This window comes from Engystomops pustulosus, chromosome 4 (genome assembly GCF_040894005.1).
Source record: "Engystomops pustulosus chromosome 4, aEngPut4.maternal, whole genome shotgun sequence".
In the NCBI taxonomy this organism is placed as follows: domain Eukaryota; kingdom Metazoa; phylum Chordata; class Amphibia; order Anura; family Leptodactylidae; genus Engystomops; species Engystomops pustulosus.
The window spans coordinates 139,529,452-139,550,040 of NC_092414.1; the positions used below are offsets into that span (position 1 = coordinate 139,529,452).

A 20,589-nucleotide genomic window follows, 5' to 3' on the forward strand; every position below is an offset into this window, starting at 1 on the left:
TTGGAAAAAGTATTTTCGTGTGTGCATGTATGTGTGATATGAAACAAGGTGAAAAATAGTCAGATACCATCAGCTCTTTGGCCTTCTGTTCTAATACATAAAAGGCTGCAACTCTTCCATGCATGCAAATTGAAAAAGTAACATGTTACCCATGTCTGTGGATCAAAAATTCTCTGCTGATGATTTTTTTGGCAACATGTGTATGGGATTGCCATACACACATTACACTACAATGTTATTTATTACATAATGTGTGCAGATACCCTTAGACTTGTAAAGCATCCATGTCATTCAAGTTTCTTATTGATGTTCAAAGTCCACACTAGCACCTGAGTGAAGTTGGCCCCCCACCTTGTTCAAATCAAACAAAATTGGTGTCAAACGTTTGTGCAGCAAAAGTTTTCGTTAGTGCCACTATCGTTTTTAAGATACTAATGAAAGTTTACAGAGGTCATCAGAGGTCAACCAGCCCCCCCACATTGCCCAAAGCAAACAAAACTGGTGCCGAACAATTCTCCTACGTTTGTGCTGGTTTGTGCTGCTCAAATTTTTGTTTGTGCTGCTTTTGTTTTGAATATATGAACAAAAAATTAAAGGTCAAAAGTCCAAGCAGCCCCCCCACATTAACTGAATCGAACAAAACTGGTGCCAAACATTAGTGCTATGTTTATGCTGGTTGTGCAGCAAAAAATTTGTTTGTGCCGCTATCATTTTTAATATATTCATACTTTTTTCAAGAGGTCATTAGAGTTCATTTCTTCCAAAGTACAATGGGGCAGATTTATCAAGCAGTCTGAAAGTCAGAATATTTCCAATTGCCCATGGCAACCAATCACAGCTCCCCTTTAAAATATTCATGAGCACTGGTGAAATGAAAGCTGAGCTGTGATTGGTTGCCATGAGCAACTGGAAATATTCTGACTTTCAGACTGCTTGATAAATCTGCCCCAATGTGTTTGCTTGCTCCCCCTGGTGATCAAACCAGGGAAGTGTCACTAGGTTTGTTTGTTTTTTGTTCATCAACCAAACCAGCACAAACTTAGCACTAACGTTTGACACCAGTTTTGTTTGATTTGGTTAATGTGGGGGGGGAAGGCTGCTTGAACTTTTGACCTTTAATTTTTTGTTCATTTATTCAAAACAAAAGCAGCACAAACAAAAATTTGAGCAGCACAAACCAGCACAAACGTAGCAGAATTGCTCGGCACCAGTTTGATTTGGTTTGGGCAATGTGGAGGGGGGGGGGGCTGGTTGACCTCTGATGACCTCTGGAAACTTTCATTAATATCTTAAAAACGATAGGGGCACAAATTAACATTTTCTGATGCACAAACCAGCACAAACGTTTGACCCCAATTTTGTTTGATTTGAACAAGGTGGGGGGGGGGGCAACTTCACTCAGGTCACACTAGCAAGGGAAAAGGCTAGATGCTAATATAAAATATCCACTATATGTCTCTAAGCTATATTTGATACTATAATAATTTGTACTTTTGTTTGTATTTTAGTTTTGTCAGGATTCATTTCTAAAGAGGAAGTTGAAGGTAATGTAAAAGAACTGCAATGTTTAAAGGATGCAGAACTATGTCTGAAGAATATAAGTAAATATGAGGGTTACTGTTATTATTTTATAATGGTACACATTAAATATATACATAGAATTTGAGTATTAGTTGGTTTGGCACATTCCAGCTGTTATCTAGTTAGACTTGAGTTGACTTTAAAACTGTATTTTTTTTCTCTACACCTCTGTGCAAAACATTTTAGGCATTGTTCACAACTGAACGGTGGAAGCCTTATCAATGTCAAAGTTTTATTGCATAATGAATACTAGCAGAACCTGGACTCTATTGGCTCATTATTGAGTCTCTTGCTTTCGGACAGCTGATGTTTTTAGGTTACAGAGGGAGAAACAATACCTAAAATGATATAGTTCATTCTTTTGCTTCTTCACTTTATTTCCATGCACTTCTTATTTTATCAGTTGGAGAAGAAATAGAGATGACACCAATGGTTTTTGCAAAAGGATTGGCCGACTCAGGCTACTGGGGAGACAAGTTTTTTGGAAGGATAGTTATGGAAGATCCACATGTTGGAAATGGATTTCTAAGAAAGTCCTGTAGAGTGAAGGTGATTTATGGGTTGGAACCGATCTTTGAGTCAGGAAAAACCTGCATCATCAAAATCCGAAATCTTATTACATTTGGGACCAAAAATGAAAGCACCTTAGTGGAGAAAAATTATGATATTACTATTCAGGTAACTTTTCAAATGTTTTCAGTTGAATTCCTTGTGTGATCCATTATTTGTTTCATTGTTTTGTTGCAAATATGCCTTCAATTTCCACTGGACACTATAGATTGTTTTACCTGATTAAATTGGACTCCTAGAGGCCGCCAGAAGAAATGATTTGTAGTGTCCACTTTTATTTTAATCAAACCTGCTGTGCATAGCTGAGAAGTATGTTAGGCTTAAAACCTTGGCTGGTTTTCTTCAGCTGCTTCCAAATCAGCTTGTTACCATTATACCCTGCACCTGATCTGACATAGAGTCTCCTTAGGGTGCAGTCACATGGTGCGTTCTTGCTCCGTTTTTGGTGCATCGTTAAATGCACTGAAAACCCATGCATCTTTGCATGCTTATCATGTGTTTGGCTGGTTTGAATCAGTTTTTCTTATTATTAACATTTTCACTGGGCTTAAACTTGAAGAAATGAAAAATAACAGATTCAAACCAGTCAAACTCAAGGTATACATGCAAAAATGCACCAAGAACGGACCAATAATGGACAGTGACCAGACCCTTAATAGATTTGACTTCTGAAGGGACTTTTGGACCCATTATTGTATCATAGCCCGGCTCCTCCAGAGTATCTTTTTGTTTTATTTCATTGTTAAGATTAATGTTTGGTGTCATTACTTTTTTATGTTCAAGGAATGTAAAATTCAGAACACAACCAGGGAATATTGCAAGATATTTGCTGCTGAATGTAGAGGGGTTCCCTCCTTTGGAAAGTTTCCGGAGTAAGTACATTGCATTATAAAAGTGCTCTTCATTTTAATATATTAGGTTTGCTCATAGCTGGCTATAATACTGATTAGTAAATTTTGGATAAAGATTTATTTTTATTAAGCTTGAACATCATTGACTTATTTTTGGTCCTATATTTGCTTTCATTCAGAGCTGTTGTAACCTGCCTCATATTACTTGGTGACAGGAAACTGTCAATGTAACAGGGATCCAGGAACAAAATGTCATTGGCATCTGTAAATGTACCAATGCATTAAACATACTACTGGTACATAATAGTGTAAACTATTGAGAGGCGGCAATTGACCAGTTGTGGTATATTTTTCTATTTTATGATGTATATTATACATTGTTTTATGTTTAATCCAGGATTTTACCACTGAATTTGATTTATCGCCCTGCCAATAATGTCCCCTATGCTACCATAGAAGAAGACCTGGAAGGCACATTTGAAAAGTACTGCATTCAAGATGTTTCAGGAAAATTACACATGAAGAACAGTACAGAAATTGAGCAGAAATGCTGCACTTTTCAGCACTGGGTCTTTCAGTGGACGAATGGAAATTTCCTTGTCACCACTTTAGAAGGTGAGAAGGAAGAAGGTGCACAAAATGCAAAATTTGATTATTAATATTTCTAATCTGTTACATTTGAGTGATGGATGGCCAAGGCATCTAGGTTATATATATATATATATATATATATATATATTTACCCACCCAGTGACTACTTGTACTACTTTCTCTACTGCACTCACTTATTGCTTTGTACTCTGAACTTTGAACTATTCTTTGCCTCACCATTCTCGACTTCACAAGTGACTGTCTGTTTTCTGATTCTTTATCATCTTAGTTTGTAGGAAGCCTATGACAATGTTTGTTACTTAGGCCCAGTTCACACCTGTGTTGGGGCTTTCCTCTACATTCTAGAGTTTAAAGTAAATCTAGCATCAAAATCCCTCATGATAAACCAGGGACACTTATTCAATCTTCTTATTTTTGCTATCCATGGCCTCCTTCCTTCTAAAATCAACTTTTATAAATATGCTAATGATAAGGCATTATTAGAGTCCCTCCGTGCTGTAGCTTCTCAGGCTGTTGCATTGTCTCCCCCTTCACCCTTTGCACCACAGACCCCCCCCCCCTTCCCGCCTAATGAAATCTAACAGCAACAGAGGAAGCTGAATAAAATCATGCTAATACAGTTGGGGGCTACCCTAACCATTCTGTGATCTGGTTTTAAAAGCTGTTACACTGTTACAACCTTCCCCTGCTTCCTCAGTCTTCTGTACACCTTCTGTTCCACATAGACTTCAACGTATCATCAGTTACCTTCCGTTACTCATTCTTTATTTTCTTCTCTTTATTGATTTTTTTCTTGTACAGATATCGAGGTGTCCACTTAAAGGACATCTACGTTGAGATTTACTCATCTTGAGGTCTCTAGGGAATGGCAGTGTTTTCTGGAACAGCTGTATTGACAAAAAAAATAAATATGTGCAAATGACCACCATGCACTGTTGGTCCAGTTCCCTGATCCCAACCTCCACACATCTAACTATCCACTGATTGGCTCATATCTTCTACATATTCCCATTTGATTGATGCTAGAGCCCTCTCTGCCCCTTTCTTCTCTGTGTCCCGTGCTGTAAATAATAAAATTATACAACTGCACATTATCCACCAAAGCTACCGGACTCTTCTCCATATATTTAACATATTCCCTCCCCAGAGTGCCCCCGGTGCTATCACTCTCCTGCTGCTTTTTTCACATGATTTGGGAGTGTCCAACACTTCAGTCATTTTGGAGGGAAGTACTTTCTACTCTCTCTTTAGTAATGGAGAGGCCTTTACCCCATTCTCCAGAGGTTTGCTTGTTTGGCGTATTGCATGATAAATTTAACATCAATAGAAAGGGGCTGGGGAGTGTATTAGGTGACTATGTTTGAATGGGGGCATAATTTAGGCTGACTAGTTCTCCTTAAGCAATAAACACATAATGCAATGAATTCTCATCCTCACCACAAAGAACCCACGTCTATCCAGATAACAAGCACCCCGACGCGTGTTTCAGCACATTGCATTCCTCCAAGGGTGGTGTTATAAGGTGTTACAATATGAATTACCAATTCAAATAAAAGATAGGAAAGACATGGACTGCTGCACTGTTACTAGCGGCAGTGTAAATGAAACTGATGAACTTAGCCTTTGTTGTTCTTTTGTAATTAATTTCTATATTTATTCTTTCAGGTGTGGGATGGAAATTAACTAATATAGGAATTGCTACAAAATCTAAAGGGTACGTAAAATCAAGGTGCCATACAAATCATCATTTGTTTTGAATAGCCTCTGAATTGATTCTCTAGTTTTGACTTCAGTTTATCTATGTCTAGGTCTTATAATTTTGTTAAACATAGGAACATAAGACATCAAGTAGAAATTAAGGACACTGCAGTCTGGTTTTATTATATATATATATATATATATATATATATATATATATATATACACAAGATGATGTCATCTAATTTAACTGAAATCTCCCAATGTTTTCCCTATTTTAATTATCTAAGTCCTATTTACCTAACCTAAATAATAGCATTTATATGTGAATGTTGATAAGTTTAGCTTTTTTCATAGCCAGGTCTCCAGAACAACAGAACTGAATCTAAGCTAAAAATTTGCTTTGGCAGGACTGCATCAGTGTTTTTTTTTTTAATGAAGAAACTATACCGTTCTGTTAAGCAGTTTTAGCCATGAATTATGGCTTTCTAATATTCTCTTAAAACACTCCCAGTTACATTGTGGGTAGTCCCACTAAAATAATAGTTCCTTGCCTGTTTTGGGCGAAAATGTCCAAGCACTTTTTGTTATTTTTTTATCCCTCACCGTTCAAAATGTTTATCTTATGTCATTATAGCCCTATGTACCTTGTGTACATAAAATTTATTGATAAACTTTGAACCTTAATTGGGAGACAAAATGGGAAAAAATTTAATTCTGACTTACTTTATAACTTAATTTACAGTTTTTACCATGTAGTATAAATTGCATCATAACTTTCACCTCCAAGTAAGTACAGTTACATAGAGAGCAAATCTCGATGATTTTTAAATGATATTTTACATCATGAGAACACTTCACAAAATAAAAAAGGTTTTATGTCAGCACCTTTAATGACTTATTGTTTGAGGGTTTATCAAATTTTTTTTTGGTTTGCTGGTTAACCCCTTAACAACAAAGGATCTAATAGCTTTGCATGGTCAGCACTGACTTGCCGACCCCTGCAGTAATATTTCGTCCTGCTTCTGGATTCGGCTCCCAAACGATTCCGCCGATCATGGGTGTTAACCTCTTACATGCTGCAGTCATACATGACCGCAGCACGTAAGGGGCTTCTGATAGGGACCAGACTTCTCCTGTGCCACTTACCAATCCCCTGATGGCAGCCTGGGGTCCAACAAGTGCACCAGGGCTGCACAATGTGCCTCCCCGTCCTGCCCTGCCAGGCAGGACGCTGCTGCAGCACACTGAGCATGCTAACCATAGATTTGTATTGCTGTGTGTTAGCTCAATAGGAGCTTGAACAAGTGATCAGAGTATGGCTTGTTTACGTCAACCTGTAAAGAAACGTGTTTAAGCCAACCTAAGAATAAAAAGGTTTAAAACAATTTTTTAAATAAAAATAAATAATTAAATAAAGTAAAAGTCCCCTAAACAACACCATTCCTTATGCACATGTAATAAAGTACAAAAAAAAAAACAAAAAAAACACATATTTGGTATCTTCACACCTGTAACAATATGTACAATAAGTTGGAAACATTTTTGGATCCGCTTGGTGAACGCATAAAAGAAAATCTGCAAAACATGTTAATTTCTAGTTAAATCCCTTTATAAAAATGTTCTAAAAAGTTATCAAAAAAGTTATGTGCTCCAAAATGGTACCACTGAAAAAACCTCATCAAATAAAAAGAAAGCCCTAAACCAGCTCTGTCAACTGAAAAATACTAAAATTATGTATCTGAAAAGATGGCAATAGTAAAACAAATGAAATTTTCCCTACATTAGTATTTCTTCTGTAAAATTGTAAAAATATTACAAAAAAACCTACTTAACCCCTTACGGACAGGCCTTTTTTTGTTTTTGTGTTTTCCTTTTTCACTCCTTAAAAATCTATACAAATTATATTCCATGTAAAGAGCGGTGTAGGGGCAGAAATTACACTTCATGATAAGCGGAAAAAAATGCCAAATGCAGGGAAATTGGTGAAAAAATGCATTTGCGCCTATTTGTAGTGACTTTCACTGTGTACCCTACATAACATGTCTACTTTATTCTTTGGGTCCGTACGATCACAGAAATACCAAATTTATATAGGTTTTATTATGTTTTCATACATCTACAAAAATTAACCCCTTAATGACCGCCCTATCGGGTTTTTATGGCGGTCATTAAGGGTACTTCTTCTGATGCGACGCCTTTCTACGGCGGCGCATCAGAAGAAGTTTTCGGGACACCGGGTCTCGCTGGTGCCGGTGTCGGGCTGTGATATCACAGCCCAGACCCGGCACTAACACCCGGGATCGGAAAAACTCCGATCCCGGGTGTTTAACCCCTTGCACGCCGCGGTCAAGCATGACCGCGGCGTGCAAGTGTGTCCCCCGTGGATCGGACCCCCCCGGTGTGCTTACCGGGGGATCCGATCCCTCCTGCCGCTGCCCCGGGTTCCGACGAGTGACCCGGGGCTGTCGGCTCCTCTTCTCACCGGGTCCTGCCTTCCTGGCAGGACCCGGCTGTATGTAACTGAGCATGCGCAGCATGCTCAGTTACTTACACTATACACTGCAATACAAGTGTATTGCAGTGTAAAGGCTTGAATAAGCGATCGGATGATCGCTTATTCAAGCCAAGAAGTAGAAAATGTAAAAAAGTAAAAAAAAAAAAATTAAATCTTTTTGTAATATAATTAAATATATAAATAAAATAAAAGTCCCATAATCTCCCCAGTAACACATAAAATGCAAATAAAGTAAATAAAACACAAAAACACGTACATATTTGGTATCACCGCGTCCGTATTAATCTGTACAATAAATCTAAATCAATATTGAACCCGCTCGGTGAACTACGTAAAAAAAAAAACTCGAAAAACTTCCCATAATATACAATTTTTCATCAAACACCATCACAAAAAATGTTCTAAAAAGTGATCAAAAAAAGTTACGTTACCTAATATGATACGACTGAAAAGAACAACTGTTTTCGCAAAAAATAAGCCCTCAACCAGATCTGACAACAGAAAAATACAGTAGTTATGGCCCTAAAAGTTGTCAATAGTAAAAACAATGCGGTTTTCTCCAATATTGGTTTTGCTCAGGAAAATTGAGCAAAAATAAGAAAAACTATATAAATGAGGTATCACCGCAATCGTAGTGATCCAGAGAATAAAGATAAAATATTATTTTTAGGTTGCGGTGAGCGGGGGGGAAAAATGCTAACAATCCAAAATAAAAATTGATGATTTTGTTTGTGTCCCCCTTGAAATAGTTAATAAAATCTCATGAATAAGCTTTAGACTCCCAAAATAAATTATTTATACATTGTAACTCATCCCATAAAAAATAAGCCCTCATATGATCGCATTACCAAAAAAAATAAAAATTTATAGGTCGTACAATGTGACAATACAAATCTGCTATGAATGGCGCCTCCATTCATTCTATACTCGGCCGTGCGCCCGTACAGCAGTTTACCACCACATATGGGGTATCAGTACACTCGGGAGGAATTGGGCATCAAGCGTTGCAGTGCGTTTCATCATTTAATTTATTCTGAAAATGTCAGTTTTGGCCTAAATTAATGTATTTCCAAAAAAATTCAATAGTTTCTAAATCGCAGGTCCATATTTTTTAACCCATGTGAAACACTTAAAGGGTTAATGGACTTAATAGAAGTTTTTTTACATATGTTGACAGGTGAACTTTCTATAGTGGGGTAATTTATGGGGTTTTACTATTATTTAGGCCTCTCAAAGTCACTTGAAAGCTGAGTTTTCCCTCAAAATGTGAGTTTTGGCAATTTTCATAAAAATAAGAAAAATCGCACCTAAAGTTCTGCACCTCATAACATCCTAGAAAAGTGAGAGGACGCATAAAATATCATCCCAACATAAAGCAGACATTCCGTAAATGTTAATTATCAAACTTTTTGGGTAGTTTTACTTCCTGTCTGGAAACCAGAACATTTCAAACTTGGAAAATGAAGAATTTTACAAACTTTTGCCGAATTTTCACTTTTTTTCAGAACGAAACGCAAAACTTATCACTTAAATTTTATAACTAACATGAAGTACAATGTGTCACGAGAAAACATTCTCAAAATCCCCAGGATATGTTAAAGCGTTCCGATGTTATAACCAATTATCGTGAGACATGTCAGATTTGGAAAAACCAGGTCTGGTCATTGAGCTGAAAACTAGTGTCGGTGATAAGGGGTAAAAACCTACTGTACAAAAAAAAAGTTCTTCATTTTGCCATGTTCTGGCGCTAATAACTTTTTCATACTTCAGTGTAAGTAGCTGTTGGTGGTGTCATTTTTTGCAACTTTTGATAACATTTTTATTGATACTATTTTGAGGACTGTACGGATCGGACATTCTGGAACGCGGTGATACCGAACATGTTTATTATTCTTACTATTTATTTACTTTTATAGGGAAAGGGGGGTGATTTAAACTTTTACTTTTTTTTTACTATTATTTACTATTTTTTATAATTATTTCAGGCCTTCAAGGGTACTTTAACCCTGCAAGTTCTGATTGTTAATACTATATACTGCAATACTACTGTATTGCAGTATATAGCAATAATACTGATGATCTCTGATGATAGCCTGCCATCTTAGGGATCATTACACATGGCAAAATACCAAGTCTCATTGAGACTGTAGGTTGCCATGGCACCCGATTGCCGTCCTCCGATGACATCACGGGGGCGGTGATCGGCAATCCAAGATGGCGGTGCCCATGTCGGGTTTGACCGCGGCTCCCCGATGCTCCCATCCCCGTGGCTCCTCTTTTGTCTGCTGTAATAGCTGGCAGAGACCCGGCCATACGCTCTGCCTGCCGACGCATACTATGACGTCAACAGTGGCCGCATCATAGTGTGTGCACCGGCCAGCAGAGCACATGGCCACGACTCAGTCCGCTGTTACAGCAGACAGAAGATAGAAGAGGAGCTGTGGTGATGGGAGCATTGCCGAAAAGACAGAAAAGGAGCATCGGGGAGCCGCACTGAACATAGGGGGTGCCGGAAGATGAGTATGTAAGAAGTATGTACGTTTTTTTGTGCTGAAAACCTGGCTTATACAGAAATATATATGGTATTCTTGATCATTGTACTTTATATTCATAGGTTTCCATGCTAAATAGGATTATATTAAATAGTTCCATTTTACTTAAAATGTTCTATCTCTTGCAGATATCAAGGCCTTAAAGAGAGCTGCTATCCTGAGGTGCTAGAGGAATTTCCTTCAGTTCACCAGTGCAATAGTTACTGTGAAATGCTTAATCTCAAGTCTCTAAAAGCAACGGAAGGCCTACAACCTCCTTCCAAGCCAAAGGGTTCAAGGAGTCCTCAGATGGGAAGGAAAACTAGCTCTGCTCAGTCAAGCCCCCAGATACAAAAGAAAGCAATGTCAAGCCCACAAACTGCTAGAAAGGGTGGGGTCAGTCCAAAGGCCACACGAAAAGTTCTAGATACAGGAGAACCACAATCTGGTCCCAAAAACAAAGGAAGTGAAGGGTTGACAATTCCAAAACCACAATAAAACCTGAAAATGTAATATTTTAAGACATGCTACATCCGGACTTGACAGAAACAGCTATTTTATTAAATAAACTAAGCAGACATGAGATGCACTATTGTTCTTCTCTTTTCTATTCTATAACAGTGGCTGTGGACAGTCTGACCTGTGTAAGTGAATTTCCTCTTGACACTGAGACCTTGTATTATAAAAGGGACTTCTATTTTACCGACACTGCTGCTTAAAGAAGCATTGTGTTTCAAGACAAAGCAACAATCTTACTATGCAATGTGGAATCCAGATCTCTCCTTAGATTTGTGCAGTAAATGTAAGGTTAAATACGTCTCATCTACAGTAACGTCTTCTAATTTGTGACTCAGATTTACAATACCTATTTCGTTAATGTCACATCAGCAGGACATGTACTTGTAAAAGGCTACATGAATGTAATTCAACCTTTCCTGTAAATTATTGTTTCTCAAGTGGAAATCGCAAAACTTTAACAATAGCCTAAGATCTGGAATATCATCTGATATTTACAACCAGTGTATACTGAACTGTGGCTCCAAATGCCTCTCTTCAAGATAAAGCATCACTGAGCACAAAGCACCTCAGGAGAAAGTGTGGTCTGTTATTTGCACTGGTGTACAAGTGTTTGCTACTGTATATCTCAGGGTCTTTCTCTCAAAGTCAATCATGGTGAATGTCTTCTAGGTTATATCTAATAGGGATTCTGTATTATGTGACTGATATAAGAGTACAGAATAACATAATTATTCATAGACCTATGACATTACATACTTTTTGTAGCAACATCCGAAATAAGACCCATTAACTAAATCCTTCACCGTTGGACTCATTTTGGTGGTTCCAAGGAAATTAAATGTATGCTAGAGTATTCAGTGCTAGAGTGCTAGAGTATTCAGAAAATTAGTTAACTTTCTAAGTTCTGACAACTAAGCCCTAAAGAAACTGAAGTGTAACTAGACTAGTAACAACACTTTATGTAAGCTAATAGTAACAGGATATTGTGAAACAGGCAGTATTTTAAGCTCCATTCTACATGTCACTTGTTCTATCCAGTTGTCAGCAACTTCCTGAATCAGTGACCATGACATCTATAGATATATAATAGCTCTGGTAACATGAGCTAAGAGGACAACTTATAACAGAAGCAGCAAGTCAGCTCCTGGTCACTCTGTGAACTGGCACTAAATGTAGAGACAAGTAAGGTCAGATAATAAGGTCAAAAATAATGCAGGCATGTGATAGAGTTTTCTGCTTTGTTTTTTTACTACTGGTATCCTCTCTGTCTGAGTGGTGTTTTATGTCAGTCTAAAGTAGATGGACCTCATCTTGCCTTGACCTTTATTACACCAGAATTGTGCCCTCAGACCAATAACCCAGAAGCCATATGTGACTCTTGGTTTATCCAATGCTAGTAAATCTAAAAGCTATCGTGCTCTAGTAGCACTCAAGATTTCATAATGAAACAGGACATAGGTGGAATTCAGCTGTCTTTTAATGCTAGCGTATCTCTATCTTCGCATTGCTTTAATAATAATTTTCTATTTTAATATACTTATATATATTTAACAGGTCAACCCCACATGTTGTACAATATGTAATAGTGACTAATGAGGTAGAATAGGTTGTGGACTGCTTTGTTAGAACATGGATCTCTGATCATCTATAAAAGAGTTGGTCTTGTAGGATATTCAACTCAATATAGCCAATATAGCCAATATAGCAGGGTACTGATGATCCCTCCAGTCACTTATATAATTCAGTAAGAATAATAAACTGAATACCACATACTTCAGGGGTAGCAGATGTCCTCGGACCCTGGTATTTCAGGCCCAATTGCCTACTTTCTACATGAGAAGAAATATTGTGGATGGTACATGTTGGGTGGAGGGCCCTGTTATAGATTTTGTATTGGAGTCCAAAACCTTCAAGTGATGTCATCACATTTGACTGTCTAAGGATGATTAGAATAAATGTTATCTTTTCATTAAGGGACATTGGATAAAGTTAAAATAAAGTTACAAATGTGTCATTCTTCAAGTCTGAACAGCAGAATCAGTAATGATTTTTTCATGTATTCTCCTTTCAGCTTTTTTTATGGGGGCACATTTTTCTGCCAGAAGGGTGGCATTAACTCAAAATATGGACTGTAAGGATAATTGATAGACTGTGCCTCGTTGTGTTTTAGAACCTCAGTTTTGCTTGATAAGAATTTTGGAATGTGTTAGAATGCCTAGAGTTCACCTTTTATTTCAGGGTAAGGAGTGATTATTGATCGGTGCCTCACCATAACTAAATAAAGCATCTCTGAGACAAGCCCATTATGCTCCAAAATTACTGTATGTGCGTTGCTCAGGGTTGCCAACCAGTATCTTTTTCTCTGGGCAACTGAATATAAAATCTATTTTTTTTTTCAAATTAGAAACTAATAATAAATGATAACGATGAGAAATGTTGTAAATTGACACAAGAGCAACATTTACCCCAAACTAGAAAATTAGTATATTTACTGACACTATATTCTGTACAAGCTCCTCCTGACGCTGGAAATAATTCCACTATTTTTATGGCTTGTATGAGAATTTACCTATAGTTGGCGACCCTGGTGGTGCTCTGGAGGCAAAGTGACTACAAAAATACTGCCATCCAATGTACACTATGGCATGTACCGATTCATGTATAACTGCTCTCCTTTTGGTGATCCCCTCCATGTATTGGGAATGAAAACGATTCCACTATATTTTCTAGGGATTTCTAGTGATTTCAGACACAGACATTGGAGATGCATGTTTTGCAGAGGGTGGTCATGCACTTAATTTGTGACCAAACTTCTGTTCAATGTATTCAGGGCTGTGAAATTCTGTATCATCTTTTCCCGCCTCTAATTACCGTATAATAAGGTGCACCTGATTATAAAGGGCACCATCAATTAATGCCTGCTTTAATATCTAGGTTCTTATATAAGGTGCACCAGATTATAAGGCGCACCTGATTATAAGGATGAATGACCAGCAGGTGGCAGACCTGTACACAGCTCAAAGCAGCTGTTGTCTGTAAGTATGGTTCATATATAAGGCGCGCTGGGCTATAAGGCGCACCTTTGATTTCTGAGAAAATCAGAGGATTTTTTGTGCGCCTTATAATCCGAAAAATACGGTAACCCTAGAGTGCACAGAAAAGTCACTTTGCCTTTGTTTCTGTGCTTTTTCATAATTGTGGTTGTATTTGTTTTTTTCTTTTCTTTTTTTTGTGAAATATATTTTGTGTGTTTATTTGCACATTTCTTTAGTGTATAAGAATCCTTGAAGCACTTCATTTAAATGTCTTTTCTTTTTTAAGTCAGTTAGAATTTACAGTTATGGCTACCTAGGTCAAACATGATCGCTGCAATAGTAATTTGTGTTGCATTGTACCTTCACACACCTAGCCATGCACATAGGTCAATGTATAATAAACTCTTGTGGAAAATCTGTATTGCCAAATCATTTCTAAATACATAAAAAGGGTAATGTTCTTTGGTTTGCAAAAAAACAAGACGCATAAATGTCTTGGATACTGTCAACAAGAAATTACTGTTTCATTTAACCCTTTTTAAAAAGATGCTGATCTGGCACTAATTGTCCAGGGTCCTGCCTCAGAACCCTCTGGCAATCAGATGTTACTGTCAGTAGAAGTTGTTGCAGGTCACACATTTAGTATAGATGTTGTACTGTATACCATGTATTCAAATGAATGACCAGGTATAGAATAAAGGATAAGCCAGGTCTGCTGGAACACAAGCTACTTCTTGTTAGCAGCTCTCCAATCTGGCTCTTGTCCTTGCCTCCTAAAAACAGATAAGATTTGTGGGATATTAAAGCAAACCTGTCACCAGGGACCTAATTTTAACTAAAGACAGGTTACAGAAGCCTATTACAGCTGCATTGCAAATCTGCCTTTCTACTTTCTCTAAGCATTTGCTTTACAATATAATTGTGTGTTATAACTTACCTTCCATCCTTCCATCTTTGTAGTCCTAGGGGTTGGGCTTTGGTTTGGGTGCATCTCAAACAACATGTGTGCTTACTCCTCAGCTCTCAGCCCCCATCTTTGTGATCCATCACAGGAACAGAGCTCACAGCATGATGAGATGATATTAGTGGTGGTGGGGAGCTGCACAGGAGCACAAAGCTGGGGGCTGAGAGTTGAGAAGGGAGCAGCACAGCAAGTCACCTGTTGTTTTTTGAAAATATACAGCTATCATCAGGCTTATGGCTTTGTGAGCTACAGAACTGGAAAAACAGACTGCTAAAAAATTAATTGGGAATGAAAGATACAGATACATATCCAGGTCCTGCATGCAATTTAACTGCCTGTATTTCCATTTATCTATATAACAGAACCATAAGCCTCTGATCTGAAAGATGAGATTGTTATCTTTAATATGACACATAAAGTATGTTTTTAGGTTCTATGCAACCAATGATAGGGTTTTTTTTTATAGGTAAATGGTGTGTTTTAATAAAAGAGGGAATTCTAGAAAGTAGAAATCATACCCCACCTGAGGGGAGTAGAAGTTTAGTAAGGTAAAACCTGATGACCATGTGTGTATTGCAGGTCAAAAGCAATAAGCCATGTGCTGTTGCTTGTGGCCCATCTAACAAGATGACCGCTGATCAACCTGCTGATGTCCATAGGAAGTGACTGCCGACACAACAATAATGAACAGGAATAGGAGTGTGGGATGTCAGGAAGTTCCTGGTCCAGTGAGGCATGGTGTATGAATTGTGCCTCATTGTGAACATGCTCAATAAAAGGCTATGGGGCCTTAAATTAGCCAAAGTTTCTTCAGCTAGGTAACTACCGTAGCAGACAGATTATATCTGTTTCTTCCCTCATCGATTGCATTCCATTATGCAGGCTTTTATTATATATTTTTTTCTTTTTTCCCATTCCCTGGGCAGGAAGTATCTGTTTGGAAAAAAATTCATTCAACTCAGTTACACTTTGTTCACACTGATGACAGAAACTTAGAACTTACTTTGCATTCTGTGGCATTTGATATTGCTGTAAGAAAGCATCCAACACTATTCCTGCAGCCAAAATAATGGATTTCCTGAACCCTTATGAAACCCATTAAAAATGTACTATCATTTATGTGAAGTTTGTTGAAAGGTGCCATAGATACACCACCACTGGTATTGAGGATCCATGCACTCAGCTCCTGCTGTCCATGCAGAGGATACTTTCCCTCAGCAACTACCTGGTACTCATGGACCTATAGTTGGGTTACAGACAGCGCTGTATGCTGAAGAAATGAGCAACCACTGGACAACAGGTACTGAACTCAGGAATATGGCCAACAACCTACTATCAGTAGTGTTCACATCAATGGTAAACTGTCATAGGGAACGATTACCCAGTCTCTTCCTATTTGTGCATAATGATAGCTATCAATAATGCAGGTCTGAGCTATTATAAAAACAATTGTGGCAATATAGGGATATTTGCACTACCACATTCTGTTGTAGTAATATACTGTTTATACTCGAGTATAAGCCGACCCAAGTATAAGCCGAGGCCCCTTATTTTACCACAAAATCCTGGGAAAACCTATTGACTTGAGTATAAGCTGAGGGTGGGAAATGCATTGGTCACAGCCTCCCCAGTATATAGCCTGCCGGACCCTGCCCCATAGTATATAGCCAGCACCTGCCCCCAGTATATAGCCTGCCAGCCCATATTCCCCAGTATATAGCCAGCCCCCTGCCCCAGTATATAGCCAGCAGCAGGGGAAGCCGGAAAGGTGAGTTTTGATATATTTTTTTTTACTTGAGTATAAGCCAAGTTTGGGTTTTAAACACATTTTTGTGCTGAAAAACTAGGCTTATACTCGAGTATATATGGTAATTATTTTATTAAATTTTATTTGTAACAATCCACTTGATACCTCAATAAAAAATGGTAATGATTTACACTTTACAGAAGTTATACACACTAAAATCTAGTCATAGTTAAATTTCTTTCCAGAAAATAGCTATACACCTGATTTCACTATATGAATAGTATAGAGTGATATAGTTGTATAATTCCAATATCCTATATTTTATTCCAGAGGAATAAAACTTACTCTATTCCTTGTGGAGCCTTGGGCATAAGCCCATAGAAGTAAATGGGGACGCATGCTATCCGCTAAAAAAAAAACAGCCACCAAACATCCCCTTTACACTTACATGTCCAGGAGGCCTTGTAATGAGGAGCCCATAACTATTTCCCTGTGCCATGTTTAGCGCACCATACATTTGTGGATATGTTCCCTTTAATGTCATCACTATCATTATGATTTTATGGCTTGTGAAAGAGACGTAATTTTTCTCATCTGCCTAAGGCACCAAAATGCCTTACCTCAGACCTAGTATAATGATGGACAGAACTAAATACAAATAGTCTCTTCATTATAACTATATTTGTTCCAGAGTGTTTGTCGCTGTGTTACAGAGAAAACATTGTTTTGTGGTGCAAATGGAGAAGAAGAGTTTGCATGGCGTCTTCCCTCCAGCTCCTCTCTGACCTGCCCGGCATGTTAATCATTATATGCATATAGGTGGATATCCACTGATTTCTGCTGGTAACCACAGGTCCACAAGTAGATGGTCCATGGATCCATTGTGCGTATGGATGACTCAAAAAAGTGAAGTTCATGTGTCATAAATATACTTAATAACATACTAAATACTGTAATATAATTAGTTAATATTTTCTGCGTTTAGTAAAATGATTACCACCTGCCCAATGCAGGCAATTACATTTTATTTGGTTTCTAAATTAAGAGTTTGTTCTTGTTGCCTTTAGCATCCTATGGAAGTTCATGTTTATTGGCTCTTATTGGACGTTATGTGTAGGTACTTATTGTGCATCTGTTTTGAGGTAGTGTCAAGTAATGGGAATCTCCCATCAAAATCATTCATGATAAACCAGGGACACTTACTCATAGATCCAGGCACCATGACTGTGAAAATCTTTTATACAGTATTTGTTATAAAATCAACTTTTATAATTATACTAATTAGTCAAAAGGGCTCTAGGGGGCATTAACAGAACCCCTCTGTGCTGTGGCTACACAAGCTGTTGTTCCCCCCCCCCCCATCCCCATTCCCACAACCCTTCAGGCTCATTAGTAGAGGCCATGGACAACAAATATAAGAAGATTGCCAAAGTCACAGTGCCTGGATCTATGATTAAGGGTCCCTGGTTTATCATGCGTGATTTCCTTTAATGTCTTTCTCAAAATTTCTCTTACTGTGAACATTTCTGTAGCTGTTTTTGTTACCATTTCATGTACAGTATATAACATATTTTGCTCACTGTATATTTATACACACATTACCAAATAAAATTCATGTACCAAATACATTTCAAGTCTTCATCAATATTTTAGCTTTTTTGGACCCTAAAACGATTTTTTCATAAAAGAAAAGTTTTTGCATTTCCAAAATGCAAGACTTTTACATATATAATTGTGTTGTGACCTTCAGTGGGTAATATGAAAAAAATTAGCAGTTTCATGTATTCTTTCCTTTACATAAAAATACAAAAATACAAAAAAAATACTTGATACTTTGTGCTTCTTTATCACACATAAAGTGAGCATGGAAAGTATTCAGACCCCTTTATATTTTTCACTCTTTTTTTTTTTAAGTTGTTTTTTTTGTTCATTACTATACACTCCGCACCACATCTTGACCGAAAAAAACAATAAAAACTGAATATCACATGAGTCTTTTAGGAATGATCCTTTCCGAACTTGAGGACAGGAGGCTCTGGCATCTTGGTAATGATGCAACAAGTTTTTCACACCTGTATTTGGGGATCCTCTGCCATTCTTCCTTCCCTCATGGAGGATGGTGAATGTTGGTGGACAGCAATTTTCAAGCCTCTCTAAAGATGCTCAATCGGGTTAAGGTAAGGGTTCTGGCTGGTCACAACAAATGCTAGCTTATTGCCAGTGGGGCGTAAAGGGGAGTGAGGGGGGCACCCTTGGCCGAGTGGAGGGCACGGTCAAGAGTGGGCAGGCACGGGCCGTTACTGTCCCCGCGCTGCCGCACTTAGTCTCGCCGGCAACTTTTCATATGTGAATAGTCACCGGCTGCATTTCTTCTACACCAGGCCCTGCCTGGCGTAGAATAAATGCTGCGGAGTCACCTGCCCCGATACATCAAGAGGCGGAAGCCTTCAATTGTAACCAGTTGCCCTGTCCCTGCAGATGAAAAACACCCCTATAGCATGATGCTGCCTCCACCAACTGTTTAACTGTTGGGATTGTATTTGTCAGGTGATGAGCAGGGCCTGGTTACTGGCTACTAAAACACTGTTACTAGTTGTTAAATAGAGGTCTATCATTTTGTCCAGCCATTCTCTTTAATCGTTTTAATTTTGAAATTGATTTTCAAACTCCTTTAGAGCTATCGAAATTAAAGGTTTTTTTTCTCACTGTGATGAAATGGTCAGGACTTTCTACCGATCATTCCACTTTTTTATTCCAGCTGTCCTCCAGAATCTTGACGGAAATCACTACCCATTTATTAATTTGAACACATTAAAAGAATAGTTTCAGATGAAAGCCAAACTCAAATCAACCCAAACTGACACTAAACTTGATATTATTTGCCAAAAGTTTAGAAACAGATTATAGCCAATATTTATCCTTAAAACCAATAGTCTGAGAAACAATAGGAGAGTGGAGCACTAAGAAAAGGATAGATCTATCAACATTTATTATGTCCGACAACTAAAACTGAGGAAGGCCTTTTGGATACACAAAGTTAACTCTCTCTAAACCCTAAGGCCTTAACAGGGATTATGATGTACAAAGTTTTGTATAAGAACATGTAATTTTCATGTTTTCTTTTTAATTTCCTTTATTCTGATTTTTTTTCTAGATTTGATAAATACTCTTGTTGGAGTCCAGGAGCAGTCTCCCTTATTAATTTATTATCCAGCAACCTCCCCTCACTAACCAAGTGTCCATCTGTCCCCTCATTAATGAAATGTCCAGCAGCTTTCCCTCATTCATGAAACGTCCAGCAGCCTCCCCATTCATAAAATATGCAGCAGCCTTCTTATTAATGAAATGTCCAGTATCCCCCTCACTAATTAAATGGCCAGCAGTCTTCCCTTTTTCATGAAATATGCAACAGCCTTCCTTTATCAATTAATACACAGCTGGGCTACATGTACACACATACATGCAGATACACAATACATACACACACATACATGCAGCCATAACCAAAAACATAAACATGCTGGACACATGCAGACACAAGCACACACACAGAAACAAGCATGAACAGGCACACACAGACACATACGAACACATAGCTGTAGCCATATGCAAACACCTGTCACATACATGCCAGACAAATAAAATCACATGCATGAATGCTGAGACACATGCATTTACAGGCACATGCACACACAGACACATACATTCAGACACATGCCTGCACTTTATATTTATTTATTCATACACCCACACATACATTTCTAACATATATTTACCAGCAGTGAAGTCTGTCTGGCATCAAGTCTTCTCAGTAGGGCTGTGGCTCCAGCTTGCAGACGGCTAAATGGAGGCAGAAGGTTACACATGGACATGTACATTGTATATTTTATAACATAGCTAGATTGATCAATATTGATCATATAGGGGAGTGCCACTGTAAGGTGATCTAGTGGGTACCAGTGC

At 38.0% G+C, this 20,589-nt stretch overlaps 1 protein-coding gene across 2 annotated transcripts in view; it reads left to right on the top strand.

Annotated features, from left to right (window-relative positions):
- The window catches only part of ALPK3 (alpha kinase 3), an 88,335-nt gene extending 74,003 nt beyond the window's left edge, over positions 1–14,332 (top strand). For both annotated transcript variants that reach the window (XM_072147706.1, XM_072147707.1), the window contains 6 exons: positions 1,509–1,544; positions 1,985–2,259; positions 2,935–3,023; positions 3,400–3,617; positions 5,280–5,328; positions 10,511–14,332. In XM_072147706.1, the coding sequence (XP_072003807.1) occupies positions 1,509–1,544; positions 1,985–2,259; positions 2,935–3,023; positions 3,400–3,617; positions 5,280–5,328; positions 10,511–10,859 (1,016 nt within the window). In that variant the 3' untranslated portion in view covers positions 10,860–14,332. The remainder of the gene's footprint in view (positions 1–1,508; positions 1,545–1,984; positions 2,260–2,934; positions 3,024–3,399; positions 3,618–5,279; positions 5,329–10,510) is intronic.
- The last annotated feature ends 6,257 nt before the right edge of the window (positions 14,333–20,589 follow it).